The 27963-nt window shown below is 37.0% G+C and overlaps 1 protein-coding gene across 5 annotated transcripts in view; it reads right to left on the reverse strand.

Moving 5' to 3' along the window:
- HDAC9 (histone deacetylase 9) overlaps positions 1-27963 on the reverse strand; it is a 717483-nt gene that overhangs the window by 517714 nt on the left and 171806 nt on the right. For 3 of the 5 annotated variants that reach the window (XM_006832234.1, XM_006832235.1, XM_006832233.1), the window contains 2 exons: positions 20337-20452; positions 3089-3211 (listed from right to left, as the gene is read on the reverse strand). In XM_006832234.1, coding sequence (XP_006832297.1) covers positions 3089-3211; positions 20337-20452 — 239 coding nt within the window. Of the gene's footprint in view, positions 1-3088; positions 3212-20336; positions 20453-26574; positions 26707-27963 lie in introns of all 5 variants that reach the window. The other 2 variants (XM_006832232.1, XM_006832231.1) reach the window with 1 other exon arrangement.

The following is a 27963-nucleotide window of genomic DNA, read 5'->3' on the forward strand; positions in this document are numbered from 1 at the left end:
ATAGGGACCCTGTACAGCAGAGTTTTCCAAGGATCAGCTGGTGGGTTTGAAACAACCACCTGTGGTTAACAATCCAGTGCTTATCCTACAGTGCCACACCAGAAATCCAAAAGGTAGCTTGAAAACGTAAAACGTATTTACACAGTTAATCTACAGACTATATCATAGATACTTGTTGTTATCGCAAGGTGCCTTTGAGTCAATTTCAACAGAGTTACCAATGACAGAGTACAAGTATCCCAAAGGAATTTTCTAGGCTGCAATTTTAATGCTCTGTAATTCTGAAGTTTCAAACAAAAGGAACAATTCTTTTCTCCGCATTCCCTCTAATAAGTTCCCAGAGCTGAACGCTTCCAATATTTAATTTTTTAATATAATTATTTAAATTACTCACTGAAAGATGTAAAAATATGTAGAAATTTGATTTAAACATGCATTTTACACTAATTCATAACAGATCCTCAAATCTCTAAATATTGAAAATGACATTGCAGATACTTTGTTTTATAAAGTAAACTAATATGAAATCAGATATCTAATAAAAATGCTATTAAGAACTTGAAATGTATGATAACACAGTAATAAGGCAATAATAATTATATAATCAATAGTAATAATGAATTCTCCTATTGAAATAATTTAATGAATGGTGGTCATTTTGGTATTGCAAAAGCAGAAGTTTAATACCTCAAAATTATGTAGCATGTTTCTTTTCAAAACTCACATTTCATCTTTCAAAATTGCTGTGCACCAGGGAAGCAAAGCAATTATTAGTGATGGAGAAATTGCAGGACAAAGAGGTAAGTGGTTTGTCTGAGTCATAGAGCAAGTCAATGCAATGTTTAATCTAGACGTGATTCTTTTCCTTAAAATTTCCCACTATTCAGTGTGGAAGTGGAATATTAGAGATCTCCTTGCCAAAGCAATGTTAAGCTTGAAAAATTAATTGTGATGGACCATCTACACCAAAATGGAAGCAAAGAAAAATGAAAGTTCAATCCAAACCACACTGGTAGATTCAGCCAGTGGTACCAAATTGTATTACCACTGAAACATTAAATGGTCTGGCTTTAGTACTTGGCCCTTTGGTAAAAAAATTTCTCCCGACCACATTAAAAGTGGTGCTAGTGGAGAGGAGTGCTTTAGAACATACACAAGTAGTAAAAATAAAACATCTATTTGCATATTATCAGTTTTTTGTGTTAGTTTTTAGCCATCCTCACAAGAGAGAGGGGAAATAGAAATGAGAGTAACAAGAAATTTTAATAAATGAAGACACTGAAATACTATCCATGAATACCGAGGTTTAGTTTTATTCCTAATTCCTTTCTTGTTTTTCATCAAGAACTGATTGTTTATATGCTTAATATGACATTTCAAGATTTCTTCTTCAGTTCCTAGATATGAAGAGACATACAAATTTTAAGTTCTTCCTGTGGCATCACTGGCATGACATGGCAATGCACTCTATTAAAAACACCAAATACAATACTCCTTAGATTCATTTTTCAATCTGCACTGTGACACAATTATAAAATTTTTCATTTAAAAATGTCATTATTGGTGATATTGTTAAGTGACTTTGAGTCAGTTTCGACTCATAGTGACCCTGTATAAGGTTTTACGAGGAGAGCTGGTGAGTTTGAAGCACCAATCTGATGGTTAGCAGTCCAGTTCTTATTCTACAGTGTGAGACCAGGACTCCCATTATTGGTAAGCCTGTGAATCAGTAAAGTGTAAGACATACATGCCTTAAAGTTTGAAAATAAAATTAAACACAAAGTGGCCCAATTGTGAGTTTTCTGCTGCAGGACATATTGGAAAATTCATAGCCCTGACATGCTGGACTCAGTGGAACAGTCAATGTTAAAGATTGGGAAACTGGTAAAACAGATATCTCTTTAAATGTATCACATGAACTCTATACTACATGGTTTGTTGGTAGTTATGTGCTATGGAGTTGGTTCTGAATCATAGCAATCTGAATCCAAAGCTGTAAACCTTTATGGAAGCTGAAAGCCTCCTCTTTCTCCTGTGGAACAGCTCCTAGTATCACACTGCTGACCTTGAGGTTTGAACTGTTGACCTTGAGGCTAGCAGCCTGACTCATAACCAGTACGCTACCAGAGCTCCTGAACTCTATGTAAGTGCAACTGAACTTACTAACATTTTGTAGCTGAGTTATTCTGGGTGAAGTTCATAAATCCTTTATACGACGACCAAAGCTTATTTTAGGGAATATGCATAACATAAATATAACTACTTAAGGCTATCTTTGGCTAGTAGAAAAATTGCTTCCAAAAGATCCTATTTCAATTTTCAGTGCTTTTAAACTAATTGATTCACTTTGAGTCTCTCAGGAATATTTAATTTTGCTCTTAGAGAATCCCTCTAGATGTGTATTCTTCAGTATCACAGAATCAGTAAGTTAAATTCCCAACATAAGGTCATTCACAAAATAACTTCTATAAACATATGCAGCTGTGTGCATAAGAAGTTATGCCTCTCATCAATGGTCTAGGTTGAGTTCCAGGACTACTGCTTATTGGATCTGTGGACTTGGGCTTCTAACTGCTTCACGTCTCAGCTTCTGTAAATGTAGACTTTAACCTGTTTCAGCATGGCAGTGTGACACTACTAAGATCATCTGAATCATATGACTAAAGTGGGCTTTTTTTAAAAAGAAAAATCACAAAACATGACATAGAGTGCACTTGTAGTGCAACAGTTAAGCACTCAGCTATGAATTGAAAACTTGACAGTTTGAACCCACCCAGTGGAGAAAGATCCAGCAATCTATTTCCACAAAGATTCCAGTCAAGAAAACTCTACGGCACAGTTCTACTCAGTCACATGGGGTAGCTATGAGTCAGAATGCACTTGACAGCACCCAACAACAAAGCACTATGCAAAAGTTATTCTTTTTATGCTAATTTGTATAATTTTTCACAATGAAATTATGCTGACTCAATGGGAAACTGACTCAACCAAGTTTTCCTCAAGTTTACATATACAAGAAATGAAAGGGAGTCACTCCTATGAAAATATCTTTCAGGCTGATGTTGGTTGATATGGTATAATGGCTTACATTGAGCTGGGGTGTCACTGCTGGCAGTCCCAAGGTGATGTTTGGCAACGAGGGAGAGGCATACAAACTTAACAGGTTCATGGAATCTTCATGAATTAGAATGCGCTGCTGTGAAACCATCTGCTGCAAGAAAAAATAAAAGAGAGTCTCAAACTATCACAGTAGCACACTTTCTTTTTTTTTTTAAAGTTTTTATTGTGAATTGAGTGAAAATTTACAGGGCAGATCATCAGTTTTACATTCAACAAATCATATACTTTGTTTCATTACAATGATTATAATCCCCTCCATGTACCATTAGTTAACAGTATTTCTCTCCATTCATTTTAGCTTTTTTTTTTTTTAAACACTCAGGCATACATAATAATTAAAACCACCAAAGGGCACATTCTGCATATCTGCTTCCTGGCAGCCAGTTCTCAGTCCCTCTAATTCCATGAATTTAGAGTCCTCAGCTGCTCCCTCTCTCCATGCCCCCATGTCCATTTCCATCTCTAGTGTTGCTGTTTCTCTGGATAGGGTCCCACATTCTGCTTGTGGTCTTCTCCCTTGATGGTCCTAGGGTCCTCTGCTTCTGGACTGTAAGATTAACTATTCCTCCGTTTTTGTTACAAAACTTCTACCTTTACAATTGTGACAGTCGCAATTTGTCATGAGTCGCAATAGTGAGTAACAATTACTCACTATTAAATCATGAGAATCTTATCCTCATCTCTTCTCACCAGACCCAACTAGACAAGATGAAAACTTTTCAGTGGGGACTTTATCTTTCCCTGTACACTTTTAAACTAAACTCCCTCTTGAAACCTTGTAAGCCAGTCATTCTGTGCCTTTATCACCCCCTCATTTTAGGTAGCCAATGTCTAAGTTGCCCATCCCTATCTACCCTGTGTACAGAGGGGATAGATAGCATTGATACTTGATGTGAAGAGTCCTTCCCTCTCTGTTGGTATTTTGAGCTGCTACATCCAGGAATATAGGTCAAGTTCATTAAATTATAGCAATTTACCCACATTTCCTTTATCAAAAATTATTATTTTCATCTTCCTCTAGTCGAGTTCTGATTATTAAGCCACTGAGTTTAGGTCAAGTGGGTACTATCTGCAAGTTTGGGTGTTCTTGTGTGTCTCCCCTCACTTCATATCAGCTGAATGCTTCACTCTCAGCTCTAGCCCTCCGTGGCTATGTCCTTGTCCATCGGCTACGGTGTCCCCAGTTCTCACCATACTTTGGACCAAGCAGCCCTTCCTCTTCTCTCTCTCATCTCCAGGTCAATGGAAGTCTAAGGAATGTGGTTGAACTCAGCCCATTTCTTCATTGCTGCCTTCCCCCGTCTTCTACTCACCAACAGACCAATGTGGCCGCCAGCAAGTTTACATGCTCACTCATGTGTTCCCTTTGAGTTTCAGTGTTAGAGAGCGGTTTATCCTGAAGGGACTTGATTGCTTGCCTTGATGGCTTCTTGGCGAACAATTTGCTTATTGTTTTGGGATTTTCCTGCTGATCTTTCTTTGAAGGTGTATCTTCTGTCACTGTAGGTGTTCCAGGCTGGTCTGCTTGTTCTTTCTAGTGAAAATGTCCCACCTCAGAAGATTCTGGATAGGGCTCAGGATTTCACCTAAGATTCTATATATACTGCAAAGGCTCCGCAAGAGGTCTATTCCACTGGGCAAATTCTAGAACCATTTTTAGGTTTTCCAATCAGTTACAGGCTGAAGATGGGCTTACAAGCTTTCTGTAATTATGATTTCTGACATTCCTTTCTATACCACTCAAGTGTCTATTTTACAGTAGTAGGCAAGGGAAACCAATATACATTCATAAGGCAGTCATGCATTTTAGTATTATTACCCCTCCTCAGACTATGCCTCGATCCATGTATCATAGAGCTCTGTTGTTCCAAGTTTGAGCATGAAACACTATTTACCTTTGTCCCATCTAGCCCATGCAAACCTGTCTCGATGTTCCCCCATCTACCTTGTTCTTTCACCCACTACCCCTTATGTGTTGTCCTCTGTAACTCCTGAGCTATGATGTGTCTACCCCCTACCCTGAGTGATACACATTTTATTGTAGACTTTTCGCATTTCAGAAAATAAGCTCAAAACTATGGAAATAGTTAAGTATTTAAGCATTTATTCCACATTTTTCTATCCAAGCATTATATGTAAAACAATGAAAATCTGAGGAAAGAACTTTTATGTTCACTTCACCAAATATGTTTTTTAAATATCTTATTAACTATTTGCTATTGCCATTTATTGGGAAAGGCACTAAACAAATGGTATAATTTTGATAAGTATATATATACTTTCTTTATACTAATGTGTGTTAAAATATGTATATACTGTAACTGGTCATCATTTTACTGATCAGAAATTTCACACCAGAAAATCGTACTTATTGCTCCATTTGTTGTTGTTAAGTGTTTTTGAGTCAGTTCTGACTCACAAAACCCTGTATAGAGTTTCCTATGAGTGGCTGGTAAATTTGAACCACTGACCTTGCAGTTCAAACCAACCTTGTGGTCCAGTGCTTATCTTTCAATGCCATACCAGGGATTCATCACTCTTTAAGACATCTATAATAATAATAATATCTGTTTCCTTTTTTAATAGAAATTTTTATGAAGAGACAATTTTAGGTGGTGCTTTTTTGAATCAATTCATATTCAGAAAGGAAAGTAAATTTGCTAACATTCTGAGTTCCCTATGCCACAGTAGCCTTCATTTACATGGAAATACCCTGAATGTTACGGCATCACAGTGCTTTTTACAACAAATGTCGTTTAACAAATCCAATAGTAAGAGTCATGTTTTCCCACATGTGGCCTAATATGGCTGCTTGAATTACATTTTCTGTTTAACTCTTGCTTCCCTCCCAGAACTTTTATACAATAAGAGTTACAAAGGTCTTATTAGACCAAGGAACTCTGGCCTGATATGGTCCCCAAGGGAACAACATCCCTGAAAAAGAATACTCCATGTAACAGTATGACACAGTGACTGCTTTCTTCCCAAACAAAAAGCATATGGGACTCCAATAATAGACCACCTCCAAGAGGGATATTGCACACACGGGCTTTGACTAAAGTAAATATAATAACTTGTCAAGCATGTTTGGGGGAGCTGTAGATTTTCCCCTGGACAAACCTGGGATATCAATTAACTGGGGAAAATATCATGTGCTAATACAATGCAACCTCAGAATGTCACTGAAGAGTGATGCTCCACCAAAACACAGGATGTTATTCCAAAACATCACCTCAATCATACGTTTGTTTGGAGATGAGTCCGAGCCTTAACATAATAAGAGTAGAAGGTTAAATCTGGGTCTTTCTCATTGCAACTTAGAACTCTAAGCTACTCAGTTTTCTGTGTGTGTGGTTTTTTTGTCCTTAAAAGAAAAAGTCCAATATTTACATATGAAAATCAAGAGGTGTGTTGGAACCATTAACATTACATAGACTTTATATGAAACTGTTCACAAAATAAAAGTTGTTTAAAATACCATAGCATGAGAACCATTGGAAAGGATTTTTATCATAATAAAGTATAAAATTATCAGTTTATTTTAGGTACTGTCAACAACAGTTGTCTATTTGCCGTACTTAAAAAGATAAGCCTCTATTTTTTTCTTTCACAAATATTATTTGAAAAAAAAAATTAAATGTAGAGTATATATAACTAACCAAGAATGTGTAAGGAAGGAAAATATTTTATCTAGCTTAATGGCAGCAAACAGTAATTACAAGAAAACAAACACACGCACCACACATTCCATTCACTTATCTGTGTATACTTTTTTCAAATGTAAAAAAAAAAAAAAAAAAAAAAGCCCTTTTAATAATTTTTAACGTTCATTCAAGAGTGTATCTGTTTCTTTTGATGCAAAATAGCCCATAGACTTCACAAAAGAGATTCTTTTTTGTGTCCTAGACAGAACTTCAGTGATGTCCTACCTCCTCATCATAGGAGCAAGGAAACAGAAATTCTTATCAGATGTGATAATGGCAGCAGCATATTCGCCGCTCAAACAGGTTTGACTAAACAGAGTTGGGGATATTCTTATTATGAGGATATAGATTCCTGCAGTTTCCTTAAACAAACAAAAACCTGTTTTGGGACTGTGACTCCATTTCCTAAAGTACTGTATGTATTTTCAGCATTGGTACCAACTGTTAAGTGCTAGGCTATTAACTGAAAGCTTAGCCATTTAAATCCACACAGAGGTGACTTGGAAGAAAATCCTGGTAATCTGTTTCTGAAAGGTCACAGCTTGAAAACCCCATGGAGCAGTTTTACTAGGCAGCACACCTGGGAGCACCATCAGTCAACAATTGACTCAGTGACAACTGAGTTGTTTTATATCATGTGCCACACCCTGTGTTGAAGATTTTTCAGAGGTTTATCCATTCTTTAAAGGTACTCTCTAGCAACCATTATGTTTATTTTATAGATGAGAAGGAAGAGTGATTTCCTCATCATTGCTACAATGCTGCCTTGTAACAATGATCCTCAGTGTAAACAATAACAAAGTTTAAAAATATGACTTGTCTTTAGGTGTTACTGTTGAAAAAGCAACCACACAAAGCATGGAGAAAGGTGGCAGACCTAAAGATGAATCGGAACTAAACGCAGACACTGAGGTTGATGGAAGGGAATGAAAGTGTGCACCTGAGAGTCTGGTCTGGGGGACTATGGACGTGAGGATCTCCAAGTCATGGAGACCACTCTTGAGATTCCTGAGAAATCGAAGTAAGTCCTACATCCCCAAAGCCTGCTGGGTAGAGTTGGTTCTTCCAACAGAGACACGTATGATATCAATATCATAGACCTTTAAAGAGTTGCTTAGCTTAACTCTTTGAATGCCAGATAAGGAAAAAGATTCAGAGTTTACGTAGATTTCCAATGGCCTAAAAATTACAATTAACTCTACAGAACTAGAAACAGTCCTCCTCAAATTAACTTCTTCAAATGTAGCCTCCCTCAACTAGACTTACATTACAGAGTAATGCCTCTTAAGAGAGGATCTGGAGATGTATTCTACACTACTAATCAAATGCAGACACATTTGAAAGTCAAATGAACAGGTGGTGAGGGAAACATTCCACTTAATGAAGACCCCTGCAAGGCTGGAAAGTCACCTCAGCTTATTATTGTGGTACGCTCACAATCATTTTCAGGCCAACCCAGGATTTTTCCAGGAAGCAGTTTTGAAACTGATCCAGTCCTTAAATTAAGGCTGAGTTAGATGCCAGTGGTTCAAAGCTTAGAACACAGCAAAGATGGTTTTAATCCAAAACATTTTCAGAATCTTAAAGTTTGTAGTTATAGAAAATGCAAATATCAAATGTATAAGTGACTATTACCTAACATTCATAAAACAAGGAGTAACTCCTGTGTGTTACATTAACAGTGTTGGGTTCTAGGTGTACAATGATGCCTTGTAACACACAAGTTCACATGCTAGTCAAATGCACAGAAGAGCAGAGAAAACTAACTGTAATGACTTGTGATAATTACTATAATTAAAGTGTGGTTAAATCTCTTTGACAGTGCCGAGAAGGACATCCATTTTAAACCCAACTGATAGTTAAGTAGCATTTTGCCAGAAAGAGCATGCTTTTGGAAAGATATATATGAATTAAATCAGGTATTAGAGAAAGGCAGGCCTGTAACTAAGTGCTGTGGAGTCGGTTTCGACTCATAGTGACTCTGTATAGGGTTTCCCAGGCTGAAAATCTTTACGGGAGTAGGAATCCTCATCTTTCTCTGCTGTAGTAACTAGTAGATTTAAACTACTGACCTTGCAGGTAGCAGCAGGACAGGCCTACTCATCTTTCAATAAGGCTCTTCAAAATGTTACTTGTCTTTTTTTTTTTTTTTTGCACTGTTATGCCAACTGAAAGGATACCTTATGAAGAATATTTCCAATCCATATGAATAGAAAATACTAAGCTAAAAGATTACACGTGTTTCAATAAAAAACAACAACATCAACATTGTTATCAAGTCGATTCTGATTCACAGCAACCTTAAGTATTGAGTAGAACTACCTATGGGATTTCCAAGGCTGTAAAATTTCATTGAGGTAGACTGTCTCATTTTTCTCCTGAGGAGTAGCTGATGGGTTCAAACCTTAGAGTTTTCAGTTAGCAGTCAATTGTTCGACTACTGTACCATCAGGGCTATATACTTAGCCATTGAAATCAAGAAGTTAGTTTTAATTAAAAGGCTCAAATCTGTGTAAAAATGTGCATTGGCAACAATTAGAAAAATTGGCATTTTCAACAGCTGACAGTTAGAAAGGTAAGAATTCTCATGCATTGCTGGCAGGATTGTAGACTGAAACAATTCTGGAAACACATCCAGCACTACAAAACAAAATAAATTATACTACACTATACACGAGCTCTGGTAGCGTAGTGGTTACGAATCAGGCTGTGAACCTTAAGGTCAGCAGTTCGAAACTACCAGCCGCTCCGCGGGAGAAAGATGAGGCTTTCTACTCCCGTAAAGATTTACACCCTCGGAAACCCTGTACAGGGTCGCTAAGGGTTGGAACCAACTTGACGGCACTTAACAACAACAACAACAATACATATACTACATATCATGACCCTGTGCTGAAAATGTATCTCCAAGAAATTCTCTCACTAGACTACAGAGTGATATGCAAAAGGAATCTATTGAAGGATTTTTTTGTGGAGGGCAGAAACTAGAAGTACCTGGGCATCTACTTGGAAATAAAATGGAGTAGTGGTTACGAATCGGGCTGCTAACCTCAAGGGTGGCAGCTCAAAACTACCAGCTGTTCCGCAGTAGAAAGATGAGGCTTTCTGCTCCCATAAGGATTTGCAGCCTCGGAAACCCTGTACAGGGTTACTATGAATCGGAACCGACTCCATGGTACTTAATAACAAGAACAACAGTGTCCGCAGTGGAATGTTATATAATTTAAAGCAAACCATTAGATGTTTGCATCCATACCAAAAAGACTGCATCTAAAAAGCTACGTTGAGCAATAAGAAGCAAAATGAGATAGGTAACACTGTATCATTTACACACATTAAAATACATGCCCATCAAGCTAGAAAGGCAACAAAAAATATACATTGTTTTAAGTGCTGTCTCTGAAACAAAAATATATATTTCTTATTAAATGCTTTCAAGTTGGTCTGACTCAACGCAACCTTGTATAGAGTTTCTGAGGAGCAGCTGTTGAGTTTGAACTGCCAACTTTGTGGTTATCAGTCTAGTGCTTGTCTTACAGCTTCACATCAACACTGATACACACACACACACACACACACATAGAGAGAGAGTGCTGTTGTTGTTAAGTGCTGTCAAGTCAGTTACGACTTGCAGTGACCCTGTATAGGATTTCTGAGGGTTTGAATCTCTGAAAGAGCAGAAAGCCTTATCTTTCTCTCATGGAGTCGCTGAACCCTGGAACTTATGGTTAACACTCCTGTGCTCATTGTACAGAGCCATTGCACTCTTGCTCTCTCTCTCGTTACACATAGGAGTCCTGGTGTGGTGCTGTGGGTTAATGCGCCAGACTGAAAAGCCATTTGAACTGCAAGGTCGGTGGTTCAGGCTCACCAGCTCCTCCTTGGAAACCCTATACAGGGTCGCTATGGGTCAGAATCAACTCGACGGCACTTGACAACATATATATATGTGTGTGTGTATGTATGTATTTAATGCAAAACCCCAAATAAACCAAAATATACAGTAAGCAGGAGAGAATGATTACCTCTGAGGGCAATGAAAATGAAAAGAGGAAGAAAAGGGCTGAGAGGGAAAGTAAAGAAGACATATGAACACCTTTCTCACTCTTAAAAGGATGAGGAAGGTAACGGAGCCTTAATAAAATATGTTATGTAAACAACGTCATATTTCTAAGAAGCTCCTAGAAAAAAATAAAATGAATAATTTGCAGTTTTCTGCAGTCCAACATTTCCTACAATATGTATGTGAGTAAAAAATACACACACACACACACACACACACACACACACACACACACACACACATATATATACACACAGTTTTGGTGAGCAGCAGTCTAGACTAGTAAAAAGAATTTTGATCAGAGGTGTTTTGCTTAAGCTCTCTCACTTACTGGCTTGTAACTCCAGATAGCTACTACCTTCTCTAATGAACTTCAGCATAAGACTGAAGAAAGCAGCATGGGCTGGTGTCTACACCTTTGTCTAGCTCTCCCAGACATCTGTGCCTATTGGAAAGGCATCCACGAAACCACACTCCTAAGCTTCAATCTACTTTGACTTTAAAAGGTCCCAAATCTAGACTTCCTAAAAGGAAGAGGGCCACATTAAAAACTAAAACAAAACTCTCAATCATAAGTACTGTTTGCCTATGACCTTCATAGTAATTTCCAAGATAGTATTTATTTTCTACTTTTCCTTCGAGCAACTGATAGAAAACTAAAGAAGAAAATGGTCTAGACAGTAGTAAAAGTCTCTAAGCTTTCATTTTTTACTGGATCCTGATAATATATTACTACAAAATGGCTGGGAGAAAAAGAAACAAAACCAAAGCATTTGATGTGGCTTGCTTTGCATTTGATGTTTTGTGAACAACTTTGCTTTGCAATACTGACTCATATTATTCGTAGTAAATGATTCTTTTGTCATAGCAACCTCCTTTCCCTGAGGAGAGAACAGTGTTTTATTTGCTGCCATGTAAAACCAAAGCTCTACACCCACTCAGAATGGAGAATCACATTTACACCAAGTGACACAACAACTATTATGAAACAATAGGCAGATGAGTCATGTGAGATTGGGGCAAAAACAAATGACATTTCAGATGATTCTAGAGCACTTAACCTCATTATTATAATGTTTTTTTTTGTTTTTTGTTTTTATTTTATCTGCTGGAAAAAAAATTACTTAAGAAATTGCATAGCAGGGCCAGCCACTAATGTTCAACTAGACATAAGCCAGCTGGCTCAGCTACTGTTAAAACAGTCATCAGATAAATCTACTGAAGCTATAAAGTAATGGTGTTGATATCCATGGAAACATATTCAAACCCATAAGACCACAGAATTAATAATAAAGTAAGTAGATAGGTAAAGACATCTCTAACTGGAGTTGGAAATAGAGACTCCTGAGGTTTCTGCTCCCCAACCAAGTTTACAAATGAGTAAAGCAAGTAAGTAAGTAAGTAGCTCCAATAATGTGAGTCCAGGGACTGAGCATATGTAAGAAATAGAAGAAACGGAACAGAAATGGTCAGAGCAGATGGAGACTCACTCTCACATGAGAGATGCTGGCTTGAAGACAAACATGCTAATGAGTTTTCCCTACTAGGAGTCAGCACTGATAAAACCAACAAAAACGGAACTTGTTTCGCACTTCACCGTTTACCACCACCCTCACATCATTGTTTCCTAACAACAAATCTGTTGAACTCAGCATTACTACCTTTTACTAGGTAAGAAATCTGAAGTTCAGAGAAAGTTTGGTGATTTGACCCACAAAAATAAAGCTGCTGGTGGGTGACTGAGTGGAGTTCTCACCTTATCTCTGGATGAAAGCTTATTAGGGGAACTACATTGACAAACTGTTCTCTGAACCTTGATTTGACTGAGTATATTCTCGTGTTACTTTTGGCTTAGCCTGTAATCTAAATTATACAGTATAAAGAAATTAGATAATTAGATAGATAGATAGATAGATAGATAGATAGATAGATAGATAGATAGATAGATAATTGTTAAGTGTCGTCAAATTGGTTCTGATTCATAGCCACCCTATATAGGGTTTCTAAGAAGTGGCTGGTTAATAGATATATATAGAGAGAGTCCTGGTATGGTGCTACAGAATAAGCACTGGACTACTAACCACAAGTTCGGTGATTCAAACCCACCAGTAGTCCCTTGGAAACCCTATACAGTGTCGCTATAAGTCAGACCTGACTCACAGACACTCAACAACAACAATGGTAATTGGTGGTGGTGTGCCACCGAGTCAGGTCTGACTCATAGCGGCCCTGCATTGGGTTTCTAAGGTGGCAAATCTTTATGGGAACAGAAAGCCTGTTTCTCCTATGGCGTGGTTGGTGAATTCAAACTGCTGACCTTGTGGCTATCCACCCAACACTTAGCCCACTAATGTTACCAGGGCTCCTGGCAACAGCAATATTTATAGCTATATGGTGGCTCAAAGATCTGTGAATCAGGTTTACTTTTCTATTTCCTAAGCAGCCAAGGGGGTAGAATCCCATTCATTTACATGATCTCCCTGAAGGACTTATGTGACATACTTTTCTACTTTTAGCTATAAAATCAAGAGTTCATTAGAATACATATTGCTATACTACTAAGCAAATGGTTGAATGAGTCTATTTTATAAATGGTAAAGTAGCATATAATTTCACATGAACAGAAATATTTTAGGGGTATTAACAACAACAATTAATCTGAAAAGACTTCTAAAAGAATCACGCTAAATTCTAAATGATTGTTATTCAATAATTGGCTGCAAATATTTCTTTGTTTCTTTTCTGTGGTTTCAGAAGCATTTAGTGTCACAAAACTATCATATTAATTTGCTGACAGTCTTGGTCTGAATTCTGCTGTCTCCTCACCTCCTCAGTATGAATTATGCTACAGATCTCTGTAAATGCCACGCAGTAGAAAACCACATGTTAGACATCAGCGTTGCATTTTTTGTTCTGGGCCACAGAAAGGCTACCCATCAGTGCATAAAGGTCTGCCCACCTGGCCTTTTGGATCATAGTTCAGGCACACAATTAATTCATTATGAGGTACGTCACTGCTTGCTTTTGAACTAGTCTTTCCCACTTTGGAGGTAAATGCCCAGGCACTGACCTGAGAAACACCGCTACCCTTTCAAACTCCATTAAATCACATTTCCTTCTCCATTTTATTTATTCATTTATTTTTTTAGTGGTGAGGATGGAGGGAAAGACTTGCAATGACACAGAATATGTTCCCCAATTCACTGAAAAGCTGGGGCATCTAAACGGATACTTGTGTCAGTAAAGATTTTAGGAATATCATGTAGGTTACAAATATATAAGCAAACCTTTCAAATTTACATTCTCCCTTCCATGTATTTTGAAATTTAAAGATAAAGCCACATAATTTTGGACACTCAATTTAACAAGCCAACAAAAGTCTTGAAGTAAGGAGAAAACTCTTGCCTTTTCTATTATTTACAATCTCATAAATACATATTGTTTTTAAAATGTTGTACTAAGTGTTATACAGACTCTTGGTGTAGGATCAGCACTGGACTGCATGTGAACCATGAGGCCGGCAGTTCAAACCCACCAGCTGCTCCTTGGAAACTCTACACAGGGTGGTTATGAGTTGGAAACGACCTAACTGCACTTAAGCATAACAAGTACTATATACACAGATATATGCACACCACCACCATATCTGTATTTATAATGAAATGATGCATGTATCTTTCATCTTTTGTAATTTCCAAATCATACTATTCCTTTTTTTATAACTAGGGATAACTACCTAATTGAATTTGATAACTACCTAAATGAAGGTAACTACCAAACTGAATTTGGTATTTATCACTCTTTTGCCTTCTAAAAACAATATCATTTTACTACATATGGCTGTTTCTGAACCTAATACAATATTACCATGTGAAAAATGGTCTTCTGCAGTATTTTGAATTCAACAATGCATTTCTAAGATTCATCCATGCTGTGGCATATACTTGCAGTATATCATATGCAATTTCCAAGGGGACAAAAAACATCTGCAGCCTGATGAGAACTGAAATCCTTTAGTGTTTCTACAATTACTGAGACTCCAATTTCCAAACAGAGAGAGAATTGAAATGTAAAGTTCTTTTTAGAAATATTTGTGCCAGGTTGTTTTTCCCTTAATATGGGAAATTATTCATTACATGATCATTTTGGATGTGTGTCTGTATGACTCTGGCAGAAAAGTTTTGAGAACAAAATATGTGAAATTAAGTGCATTAGCATGTTAACCTCAAGCTCGACAGCTTAAATCCACTAGTCACTTCTCTGGAGAAAGATGATACTGTCGTCGGATTTTATCTTAGAGCTGTTAAGATTTAGTCTAAGGAACAGTATCATGCTGCCTTAAAGGGGCTCCTAGTATGGCACTGTAGAATCAGCAGTGGACTGCTAACCACAAGTGCACTGCTAACCACAAGGTGGGCAGTTCAAACCCACCAGCTGCTGCTTGGAAATCTTATACAGGGTCACTATGAATTAGAACCGACTTGATGGCCCTTAACAACAATAGGGTCTCTATGAGTTGGAATCAAATAGATGGCAGTGGAGAACTGGGTTGTTTGTTTTCATTTTTCCTGGAAATTGTTTAAAGGGATGCATAAAACTGAACAAAAATCAAGATATAACTACTCAAATAGAAATATAACCCAAGATCCAATAATTCTATTTACATCACTTTTTGTATCTGTATGTGAAGTTTGTTTAGTTTGGCATTATGCTTTAGAAACAATACTGAAAGAGAATGTGAAGCAGCAGGATGGTGAGAAATGATCAGTTGAGGGAGATCCTAGAGATGGGCTCATTCTGCTCTGTTTCCTTGGCAAATTATTTGAGGGGAAATTTAAAAGCTAGAATGAAAGTGTGTTTATTTAGAAAGATATGAAATTTGCTCTTTCCAGAATTCTGGGGCATGGCAAAACTGAGACCACTTTAAACAAATTAACTCCTTGAGGTTATGTGAACTTAGACTATAAACCCATTCATTAACGGACCACCTTGCGGCTAAAACTTCTAATGGAGAGATTTTACTCTTTGCTTACTGAGCACCCAGTTTTGTTTGATGGGGGTGTCATAGGTGAACCAGGCAGGATGGAACTCATCCACGTAACGAGGATATGTCCCTTTTGGATCTCAGCTTAGTGTTTGGAGATGTTACTAGTAGATTACCCTCCCTGGTCAGCACTGGGCTTTGTCTTATATATCGCAAGTTTTATGAAGCCCTAAAAAACAAAACTCAACAATGTGAATCTTAGACAAAAAAAAAAAAAAAAAAGATTCAGTGTCTTCAGTTATTTCCTTACCCCTCTCACATTCTGCCTTCACTTGTATTTTGTCCTAATAATGTTATAATTTAAAAATAATTTTGTGTGTGTGTATAAAATTACAAAGACAGATGGGAAAAAATGTAAAAAAGGCATTTTTTCACTTCAAGGAAAGCTAGCTGTCGAAAATCAAACTGAATGCCTCAAGAGACAGTGAAGTGAGGTCCCTTTAAGTGGACGTGTTCGATTAAAGTTTGGATAATCACACGGCAGGAAAGTTATATATGCAATATAAGAACCAGATGCCAGTCTCTTTTCTTTCCAAATTTTGGTGACTATGAAAGACAAGAGGAAGAAGTATGTTGCAGCTAAATACGAGAAGTTATCGTATCAGCTCTCCCTGTGTAGACCAAAGCATGGTGAGTGCAGTACCAATGGTTATTTGAAAACAACTGATTACAAAGAATGGCTATTTTGAGATTGTTGTCATTTCTTAGCCTAATGTAGAAACCATATAGCTAAATCCTTGTTGACTGTCAACATTTATCTAACTCTTAGTCTTGTATCACTGGTTAACGTAAATCATGTGGGGTTTTTTGGGGCATACATTATTATTCAAGGACAGAGTTCGCTTCTTATTCATCTTTATATGCCCGTTGCCAGGAAAAATGACCAGCATAGAGTGAGTAGGTTCTCAGTAAATATTCCATGGGGCTCTCTGTGCCTCCACTACGTTCAAATACTTTTCATTCTTCTTCAGCTCAAATGAATAAACCACCTTTTCTAGGTTGTCATTTCGAGAAGTTTGCAGGAAGTCAATTTTATTTATTTATCAGTTTACTCCATTAAAATAACTCAGGAAAACTGAGTTACAAAACTTCTTAACAGGTTATATTCAGGATCACTAAGACATTCTTAACTGAAGATTAAATCTTGATATTGTTTAAATTCTGATTGTCATTACAACTTTATGAACAAGATCATGTTTATTCAATTCTACACATTACAAACTTACAAAAAATAGTAACCAAGAATGTATATTATTATTTGTTCAGTGCTGTCAAGTTGGCATATACCATGGCTTGAGTCAGGAGTACCTTCGTCCTCAAAGTGACATCTTTGCTCTTTAACACTTCAAAGAGGTCTTTTGTATTTGATTTCTTTTCTTGCTATCATTAGAAATGATTTTTTGATATCATTTGATTTCTTGATGGATGCTCTCATGAGAGTTGATTGTGGATCCAAGCCAAACAAAATTTTTTGAAAACATCAATCTTTTCTCCAGTTAGCATACTTATTGGACCACTTGTGAGGATTTTTGTTTACTTTACATTGAAGTTTAATCCATACCAAAGACTGTGTTTTTTCATCTTCACTAGTATTTCATGTCTTCTCTCAAAACAAGCAAGCTTACATCATCTATATAACACAGGTATACAATTGTCTTCCTCCAATTGTGATTTCTCATTCTTCTTCATAAAATCCAACCTCTTGAATTATTTACTCAGCATACAGACTGAATAAGGATGGTGAAAGGATACAACCCTGGCACATACCTTTTCTGATTTTAAACCATGTAGTATCTTCTTGTTCTGTTTTAATGACTGCCTCTTGATCCAACTACAGATTACTCATGAGGACAGTTGAGTGTTCTAGAATGCATATTCTTCACAATGTTATCCATAGTTTGTTATGATGCACACAACTGAATGCATTTGCATAGTCAATAAAGCACAAGTAAACTTCTATTTCATATTCTCTGCTTTCAGTTAAGATCCATCTGATGTCAGCAATGATATCCCTAGTTCCATGTCTTCTTATGAACTTGGCTTGAATTTCAGTCGGCTTCCTGTTGATGTACTGCTGGCAACTGTTTTTTGAGTATCTGAAGCAAAATTTTACTTGCGTGTGATATTAATGACTTTGCCCTATGATTTTTGTATTCATTTCTTTGGGATGGACACAAATATGGAACTCTTCTAATCAGTTGGCCAGATAGCGTTCTTCCAAATTTCGTGGCATAGACTAGTGAATACACCCAGTGCTGCATCAGTTTCTTGAAACATTTAAATTTGTATTCCATCAATTTCTAGTATTTGATATATTTAATCAGAGGCTTTAGTGGTGGTGGTGGTGATGCACTGTGGAGTCTGTTCCGACTCACAGCGACCCTGTATAGGGTTTCCATGGATGTAAATCTTTACAAGAGCAGAAAGCCTCATCTTTCCCTGTGGAACAGCTGGTAGTTTCGAACTGCTGACCATATGATTAGCAGTCCAACTTGTAACCACTATGCTACAACTTACTTCATTAACACTGGTTTTTCATCATGGGCTACCTCCTGAAAAGGTTGAACATCAACCAGTTTTTATTGATACAGAGACTATGTATTCCTTCCATCTTCTTTTGATGCTTCCTGTATCATTCAATATTTTGCCCATGTTATTGTTAAGTGCCATAGAGTTGATTCCAACCATAGCGAACCTGTATAGGGTTTCCAAGGAGCAGCTGGTGAGCTTGAACCACCGACCTTGCAGTTCAAATGACTTTGCAGTCTGATGCATTAGCCCACTGCGCCACACCAGGACTCCATTTTCCCCATAGAATCCTTCAGTATTGCAACTTGAGGCCAAATTTTTCTTCAGTTCTTTCAACTTAAGAAATGTTGAATTTGTTCTCCCCTTTTTTCTAACTCCTGATCTTTGCACATTTCATTATAATACTTATCTTTGTCTTTTCAAGCTTCCCTTTGAAATTTTCTTCTCACTCCTTTACTTCCTCATTTCTCTCAGTCGTATTATCTTCTTCTCTATGCTCAAGGGCAAGTTTCAGAGTCTCTTCTGACAACCATTTTGGTATTTTCTTTCTTTCCTATCTTTTAAATGAGCTTTTGCTTTTTTCTTGTATGATGTTCTTGATGTCATAACACAACTCTCTGGTCTGTGGTCATTAGAGTCTAATGCATCAAATCTGTTTTTGAGATGGTCCCTAAATTCAGGTAGGATATGCTCAATGTTATATTTTGGCTCTCGTGGACTTGTTTCAATTTTCATTAGCTTCAGCCTGAACTTGCACATGAGTAATTGATGGGTGGATTCAGTCTACCACTGGTCTTGTTTTGGCTGATGATACTGAGCTTCTCCATTGTCTTTTCCCACAGAAGTAATCAATTTGATTCCTGTCTATCCCATCTGGTGAGATCCATATGTAGAGTTGCCTTTTATGTTGTTGAAAAAGGTATTTGCGATGAGTAAGTCATTGGTGTTGCAAAATACTATCACAAGATCTCCAGCATCATTTCTATCACCAAGGACGTATTTTCTTTCCTTTTTGATTCCACCTTTCTCACCTTCCAATCACCAGTACTTATCAATGAATCTTGATTGCATGTTTGACCAATTTTAAACTGAAGAAGTTGGTAGAATTCTCTAATGTCATCATCATTAGCTTTAGTGGTTGCTTGGTAAATTTGAAAAATAATGGCATTATCTGTTTTTCTTTTTTGTTGTTAAGTGCCATTGAGTCAGTTCTGATTCATAGCAACACCATACAGGATTTCTGAGAAAGCAGCTGGTGGGTTTGAGTGCTGACCTTTTCATTTGCAGTCCAGTGCTTATCCTACAGGACCACACTAGAAGTCCTACCAGGAGTCTTCCTTTAGGTGTATGGATATGATCTAACCTATTCCTCCCACAGCTCCACAGCTGAGATCATTGCAATGACGACACAGAACTCAGCAATCAGTTAAGATGCATTGATAATTATTGGTAGAGTTGTAGTTGCTGTTATGTGCCGTGGAGTCGGTTCTGACCCATAGCGACCCTGTACAGGGTTTCGAGGCTGTAAATCTTTACGGGAGCAGAAAGCCTCATCTTTCTCCCGCGGAACAGCTGGTAGTGTTTCGAACTGCTGACTTTAAGGTTCGCAGCCCAATTTGCAACCACTGCGCTACCAGAGCTCCTTATTGGTAGAGTAGGCCTTTCCTATAGGGTTTTCCAGGGTGAAGTTGTTATGGTAGCAGATCACTTGGTCTTTTCTCCCATTGTGCTGTTGGTGCAGTTGAACTGTTGAAGTTTGTTATATGCAGGTGTCTAAAATCAACGCCTTTAATCTTCAAATAAAAAATATCACTGTTCTTTAGATAACTAATGAAGAATATAATTTTTTAAATAGCCAGAATAGTAAAGGTCTTACCTCAGTGTGAGGAGTAGGTGGTAACACCGAGGTCTCATTTTCAGTAACATTTCCAGTTGGCCCATTGTTTGGTGAACTGGGACCAGACCCTGGAGAACTGCTACTGACTGAGGATTCTGAAAAACATTGTGAAGTAAAATGTATGCGTGAAAAACATACAAAGCTGAAGTTGAGTTACTGATAATATACAGTATTAGATAATGCTTTATTTTCTCTACCCTCTATGTAAATTGTAAGCATCATTTCATTAAATATAAAGAACTACAAATTTCTAGAGCATTTCTGAATTTTTACACCACATTTCCTCCTTCGTTTTCACTACTAAACCGGCAACAACAACGCAGTATTCAATAGTTTCTAGAGAAGTGACTATATAAAGTTGGAATGTGGTAGAAATTTTTAATTAAGGAAAAGCAAAGTGAAAGAATAAAAAGCTTCTCTAACTTTCTGTTAGATTGTAAAAAAACAAACAAACAAAAACAACAATACTAGAAATAATGTATTTATAAAAGTCATAAGAACACCCTCAATACATTTGCTCCAGGAACATTTCTATTGTATCTAGGCAAATTGCTAAAATGTGTTAAAAACTGGTTTTTATTTGAAATACTAAAGCCATAACTCATTATAGCTCAGCTTAGTCAGGATTGTCTGAAGAAAATATAGCTGAACATAAAATCTTAAATAGCATTGATGGGCTTTCACATCAACTGACTCTGACTTTAGTTCTGTTCAGTATTATTTTCAGGAGATAAGAAGTCGCCTAAATTGAATATGCAAAACTCCCAAGCACCAATATGACAAGAACAACAAACTCTGTTTAGCAAAAGATAAAGAACAATGAAACAGATTATTTAATTCGTGTCTTTTATCATCATATATAAAACTCACTCATGCTTCAACATATGAAGGGTCTATGCATTTATTCAAACATTTAATTATCAAAAGTACAAGTCATCTTGTCAAGCCTTGGAAAATTACTTGTTCAGCTCTAATAAATTCCCTATCATATCCCCATCATAATATTCAGGTTGCTTCTTCCTAAATTTTGTCTACCCAGCCTAGTACAAATGACCTTTCCTCTCACTTCGGACATGATCATACTGAGACAGCTTTCCCCTTGTCACTTTGCTCCAAAACAGAACCCAACATTATTCCTCCTATGGTGACTCTAAATTGGAATCATCTAAATGGAGTTCTGGTAGCGTAGTGGTTACGAATCGGGCTGCGGATCTCAAGATCAGCAGTTCGAAACTACCAGCTGTTCCGTGGGAGAAAGATGATGCTTTGAACAGGGTTTCTGCTCCCGTAAAGATTTACAGCCTCGGAAACCCTGTACAGGGTCGCAATGAGTCGTAACCGACTCCACAGCACACAACAACAACAACAAATGGCACAAACAACATAGTCTTTCTTGCACTCTAGACTCAGTCAAATTAAATCATGTACACTCATTAAGTGTCAAACACTTTCCCGTTTCATGTTTTTTATCCTCCTTTTCCTCCACTTGGAGTATCTTCATTGAAAGTCCCATCTCAAGTTTAAACTCAAAGTCTGGTTCACATGCCATATTTCTGCCAGAGAACTGGAGCTCCCAATTTTTATACACAATGTTTTATTGCCCTCCCTTGGAATTCCTATAATTCCTATGCATTTTCACTAAAGTATTTCTCTATTCAAAGTCTGTTCCATGGAAAGTAGCTTAGATTGAAGAACCTGCCACTGATTATAGGATTTGAACAAGTTTTCAATATCATAAAACTCTAGAACATATCTTGTTCACTGCATTTCTCTCTATGCATCTTGTTTACATTTTTATCAAGCTGGGGTCCTCCCACCCCCACCTCTTTCTTGTACTTTTTCTTTTAACAAAGAAAATGTACATTCAAACAAAAAATCCTTATAGAAGTTGAGTATTTAGTCTTGTCTTGCCAGTATGACTAAATACTGATTTCTCACAATACAATGTAGCAAATCCACATGCAGCCTTTTTTCAAAACCATTTTCTTAAACATTCTACCTTACCAATTTTTGAATCCGCCTCATTGCAACTCCACAGGACAGACAAGAACCGCCCCACAGGTTTTCCAAGACTGTAATCTTTATAGAGGCAGACTGCTGCATGTTTCTCTCAAGGAGAAATTGGTGGGTTCAAACCACCAGCCTTTCAGTTAAGCAACTAAGTCTTAACAACTGTGCCAAAAGGACTCCTTACCAATTTAAGATTGTGTTATTATACCATTTTATTTCATACTTAGATGAAAGTATTTCTTTATGGGGGAATCACCATGATAACCATCAAGAATTGAAGGAAACACCTGAAGAAACAGAGGAATCCCCATCAGCACAGTGGATAGAATTTGATAGGAGCTCACATTAATTTCCTGGAAACACTGAGCAAATCTCATAGCAAAGTAAGACTGGAAGACATTGAGCTTGAAGAAACATAGTTCATGAAATAGGAAATGGAGAACAGAGTAGAGGATAAAGCATTGCAAACACATGGATGTTCCAAGGACTTTAATTTTTAAAAATCTTCACTGCAGCAGAAGAGGGCAGAAAACACTTGCATTTGAAAAGCAGGATGATGGCAAATGGTTCATAAGTCAACTTTTTGTTGGGGTGATGTGACATGAGTTTGAAATTGGGCCAACATAGAGGAGACAGAAGAACAGCAATGGCTATTTAACTGCTACAATGGCCCCTGATCAGTTGTTAAAAATAGTATTGAACTTCACCCATATTACATGGAAGTTGGAAAACTAAGGGGAAGGCATACTCATGAAGACAGCTCTGTGTCTGATCATCTAGAGCTCTCCAGAGACATATGAACTAACTACAACACGTCAGTTAAAAATATCTACTAAAGCATCCCTGAGTCCCAGCTCAGTGAACAAAAACGTGTACCTAGTGTATGCACAGGTCTCTCTTGGATTATACATTATTTTCAAAGATTAAAAAGAGAGTTATTACCTCATAAAATTAAGGAGATAAAATTATCTTATTTCACATAGAAAGAAACTCTAATAAAATGTTGGTAATTCATAATCTTTGTAAGTTAGAAGTACTCATTATTCAGATGGACAGTGAGGTAAATTCAACTGCAATTTAGGAAGGAAGGAAAGGTACATTAATTGGTGATTGTGGATAAATCAGACCAATCAGGGAACAGAAATGGCATTGGGGTACATAAATACACCCTTAAATAGTAAGATTCGAAAGCATAACAAAGCACAAAATGAATAGTGTATGAATATGAATTTCTATACTCAGACATGCTTTCTTTAACGAGGGAGTCTATATACTCTTCCCAAATTCAAACAGCAACAAAAATAACAAAAGTCATCTATTTGTCATTTACTTTAAACAACTGATAATTTTCATTATTCTTTCCAATTCATTATAAACAGACTCACTCACCAAGTACCTCTGTTAGAGAAATGTAAGATTTATTTAAATACCATATAAGGATCCCTGGTGGTATAAAGGTTTAGCACTTGGCTGCTATTCTAAACATTGAGGGCTTGAGCCCACCCAGCAGTGATACAAGAGAAAAGATCAGGCTACCTATTTCCATAAAGATTACAGTCAAGAAAAACCTATGGGAAAGTTCTATTCAGTCACATGGGGGTGCGATTAGTTGGAGTCAAACTGGCAACACCCAGCAAGAGACACAACATTTCTTGAAAAAGGAGAAATAGTATTTCTTAAAATGTATGTATTTACAGAAGCTTAACAGGTGTGGAAAGGAAAACAGAGCTACCCCATGAGTGTATGTAGGTTTCACAGAGGATATTTCTACATATTTATTTGTAGATATCCATGTATGTGCAGTCCTGGTATGGCACTGTGGGTTAACGTGCTGGATTGCAAAGTTGGTTTGAACTGTAAAGTTGGCAGTTCAAGCTCACCAGCCGCTCGTAGGAAACCCTATGTTGCTATGGGTCGCTATGGGTCAGAACCAACTCAATGTCACTTAACAACAAAACAACAACAAATCCATGTATATAGTAGAAAATACAGGAGACAATGTTATGAAAACTTCTTAGTCATAATCAAACAACTTAAGGGAATGAGCCAGGGAGCTTGGGGACATAGAACCATAGACTTGGGGGTCATTAACATTGACTGACATAACATAGTCCAAAGACAATGTTTATATCCTACTTTGGTGATCATGGTGTAGTGCTGTGGGATAAGCACTTGACTGCTAACCATACGATTGTCAGTTCAAATGCACCAGCACTCCCTGGGGGTTTTTAAAGCTTGAGAGTTGTCATCTAACATGCAGCTATTATATCTTTTGGTCTTCAACAAAGAAGAATGAAGAAAATCAAGGACTCAAGCAAATAATTAGTCCATGGGATTAAAGAACCACACGGACCACTGTCTCCACTCTCTGGAAACCAGAACAATTAGATGGTGTTTACTACTACCAACTGTTCTGATCAGAATTACAATAGAAGTTCCTAGACAGAGTAGAAGCAAAATGAAGAACAAAACTCAAAATCATAAAAAGGATCAGAATTATTGGCCTGATATGAGATTGGTGGAGCCCTGTGACTATGGCCTTTAGACATTCTTCAGACCTGGAGTTGAACCCACCCCAGGGTATTACTTTTCAGCCAAATAATAGACAGATTTGCAAGATGAACAAATAATACCTGTTAGAGTCACATGCCTCAGAGCAACCAAACACACAAGACCAAAAGCAAAGCACAGAAGGCAGGAAGGAGCAGGAAATCAGGAAGAATAGATTTGGGTAACCCAGGACAGAAATGGGAAGAGCGCTTGGCACTGAGGGGATAGCAAATCATGTCAGGAAATAAGATGTACATGAATTGTTGAATGGAAACTAATTTGCTCTGTAACTTTCCCCAAAACCACACCAAAGAGAGAGACAAAAAACAAACAAACAAAAAAACAGAAGGAAGGAAGAATGAAAGAGACTGATTTGCTGTAAAAATTGTGATTAATTAAATTTGTCTAAATTAAGGAATATATGAATATATGTAATAATATGAAATAAATACAAATTCTCCACAATCATTTTATTCACTGTTCATTTCTTTAATATTTATTATTTCTCAACTAAAAAATTTCCCCATTGTAATCACCAATGCTTTCCTTTTGACAAGCATATTAACCTGTCAGGTATGAATTATAGACTAAAAATATTTTCTTTCTAAGTAACCTATCAAACATTTAAATCACATTAGTGCTCTGTATCTAAATACACTTCATCCACCTCTGCCCAACAATCCTTTTCATATTGCCTCTCACACTAGACACTGTCATGGCCAAAGGAAATAGAAAACAAAAACCCAGTGAAGGTTAGGATATGATCTTGGAGAAGGAATGTCCATTGACTACCTTGATCTAAGCACAGTATTCCTTAAAAATGGAGAAAAATAGTTGCAGATGATCACTTTTCCTTTCTGATGCAAGTAAAGGAAATGACCAGGTATAATGCCTAGCGCTAAATAGGTATTCAATAAACAGTCATCAGGATTAATATTTTGTCAATCCTTTTTAGTTCTTGCATCCTTAGGTCATCTCTAATTTCAAACCAAGTACAACTGGGACTAGGGGAGTTTGTAAGACATCAGGTTGAATTTCCTAACCTGTTCACCCTACTACTAACCAGGCAGCTAAAAAAATAAGAACTCTTCCATTTGAGACTAGTGAAAATGACAGATTCTTCCCCTGAATAAAAGGCAACATATCCCCCTCCTGCCGTAAGTCCCAGCTCACTAGTAAACACATAAAGTCATTTATGAGTTCTGTAAATTTGTTGAAAAGTCAAGGTTTTGCTGTTTCACGTAGTTTAATTTTCCCAGATGTATTTGGTACATTCATGTCTGAGTATAGGGGAAGTGTTCTTCTTGGACCTCCCTCTGCTCATTTCTGATCAAATTTCATTAAAAGTTATATTTTCCTCATTGGCATTCCCAAAATGGACTGCCTGTTTCTGAAAAAGATTAAGGCAAGTTTGGGCATTCCCCAGTTACGCCTTGATTGACACATAGCTCTATTCTCCATTCATTTCCTGTTTAACGCAGTTGGCGAATAGATAACATTCACTGAAACTTGTGAGTTTTCAATATAATTTCCTTTCAAAAAATATTTCTCCTCAAAATAACTTTTAATGTGCAGCAGGCATAAATTTATTCTAACTACTGTGTTTCATTTCTACTACCAGCATTTGTTAGCGCAAGTCTGTGCAGTCCTCAATTACCTGTCACCTCAAACATTCGCTTCTTGAATGAAGTGACAACATTTCCATCCTTCCGCCTGAGTAAGGGGCTGCTTCTCCTCTCTGCAACTTTCTGTTTTAACCTGGACCGCACCTTCAAGTTGGGCTCAGAGGCTGGGGATTGAGACAAAGAGAATAGATAAAAATTAAAAAATAGAGAGCCAATCACTCCTGTGTATAAAAGAGGCTCACCGTGTTCTTGGTCACTTCTCATCCTAAAATTAAAACCTCAAGCATATAAATAGGCATTGGCTCTAAATTAACTAAGCAGACAAATAAAGCAATTATTTTTATAAAAAAGTGTGCAAGCTTTTTTGCTATTTAAAATGAAAAGTGAACAAAAATATAGGTTTTCTACTTATTTTATTTAAGAGAATTGTTAATGGGAAGCTGAATAATTAATTATGTTGGGTCACAGTAAGATTTATTATCCCTCCTTGTCAGCCCTCTTCATTCTCTCAGGAGTGAAACTCAATAACCAGAAAAACTGTAACTTAATGTGATTTTGGAGACTCTGGCCTGACTTCTGGTGGTGAGAAGACACCTTTGTGGCGGGTTTTGATTGTTTGTAGCACATAATTTATGTCCTATTCTGACTCGTGGCATATTTCTTTGTCATCAACTTCTAACCTGAAACCATGGGAAAACATATTCATTGTAAGACCACCAAACCCATTGCTGAGCAAACCTTTCTATATATTCAGTAAATTATAATTTGAAACTATGAATGGCTAATGGTTAAATGGGAAGTTCTGATGTAGGTTACATGTTCCAAAATACAAATGTAATTATTTTCTTAAGTTTTTCAGATAAAAAAATGAGTCAGTAAGCATTTGGAAAGAATGTATTTCATTCACACACATATCTAAAAGATATAGTGTTGCCATTTATTTGGCTGTATAATTTTAATTATATATCAGTTTATTAAGCAATGACACATTGTTTTTAAGTAACGTGGAGTCGGGTCTGACCCATAGAAACTCTGTATAGGGTTTCTAAAGACTGGCTTGAAACATCAGCCTTCTAACAGGACTAAAGTAAGAAAATGGGTCTGTAATGTAAGCACTGCAAGGTCAACTGCAAGGTCAACAGTTCAAACCCACCAACCACTATTGGAAACTCTATTCAGGATTGCTATGAGTAGGAACTGACTTAATGCCATATCACAAAAATAATTTACTTATACTATTTTCCCTGTATCTCAAAATGTTTCCAGAAATACTTATTTTGCTTCTTAAAAAAAAAAACAGACGCCAACTCATTGCAATCCTACAAGACAGAGTCCCATAGCACGTGCACATCTTTCTCCTGTGGAGCACTGGTGGTTAGAAACCTAGTCATTTAACCACTGTGACACCAGGGAATAAATGC

Source organism: Chrysochloris asiatica, unplaced genomic scaffold (genome assembly GCF_000296735.1).
Source record: "Chrysochloris asiatica unplaced genomic scaffold, ChrAsi1.0 scaffold00006, whole genome shotgun sequence".
NCBI lineage: Eukaryota > Metazoa > Chordata > Mammalia > Afrosoricida > Chrysochloridae > Chrysochloris > Chrysochloris asiatica.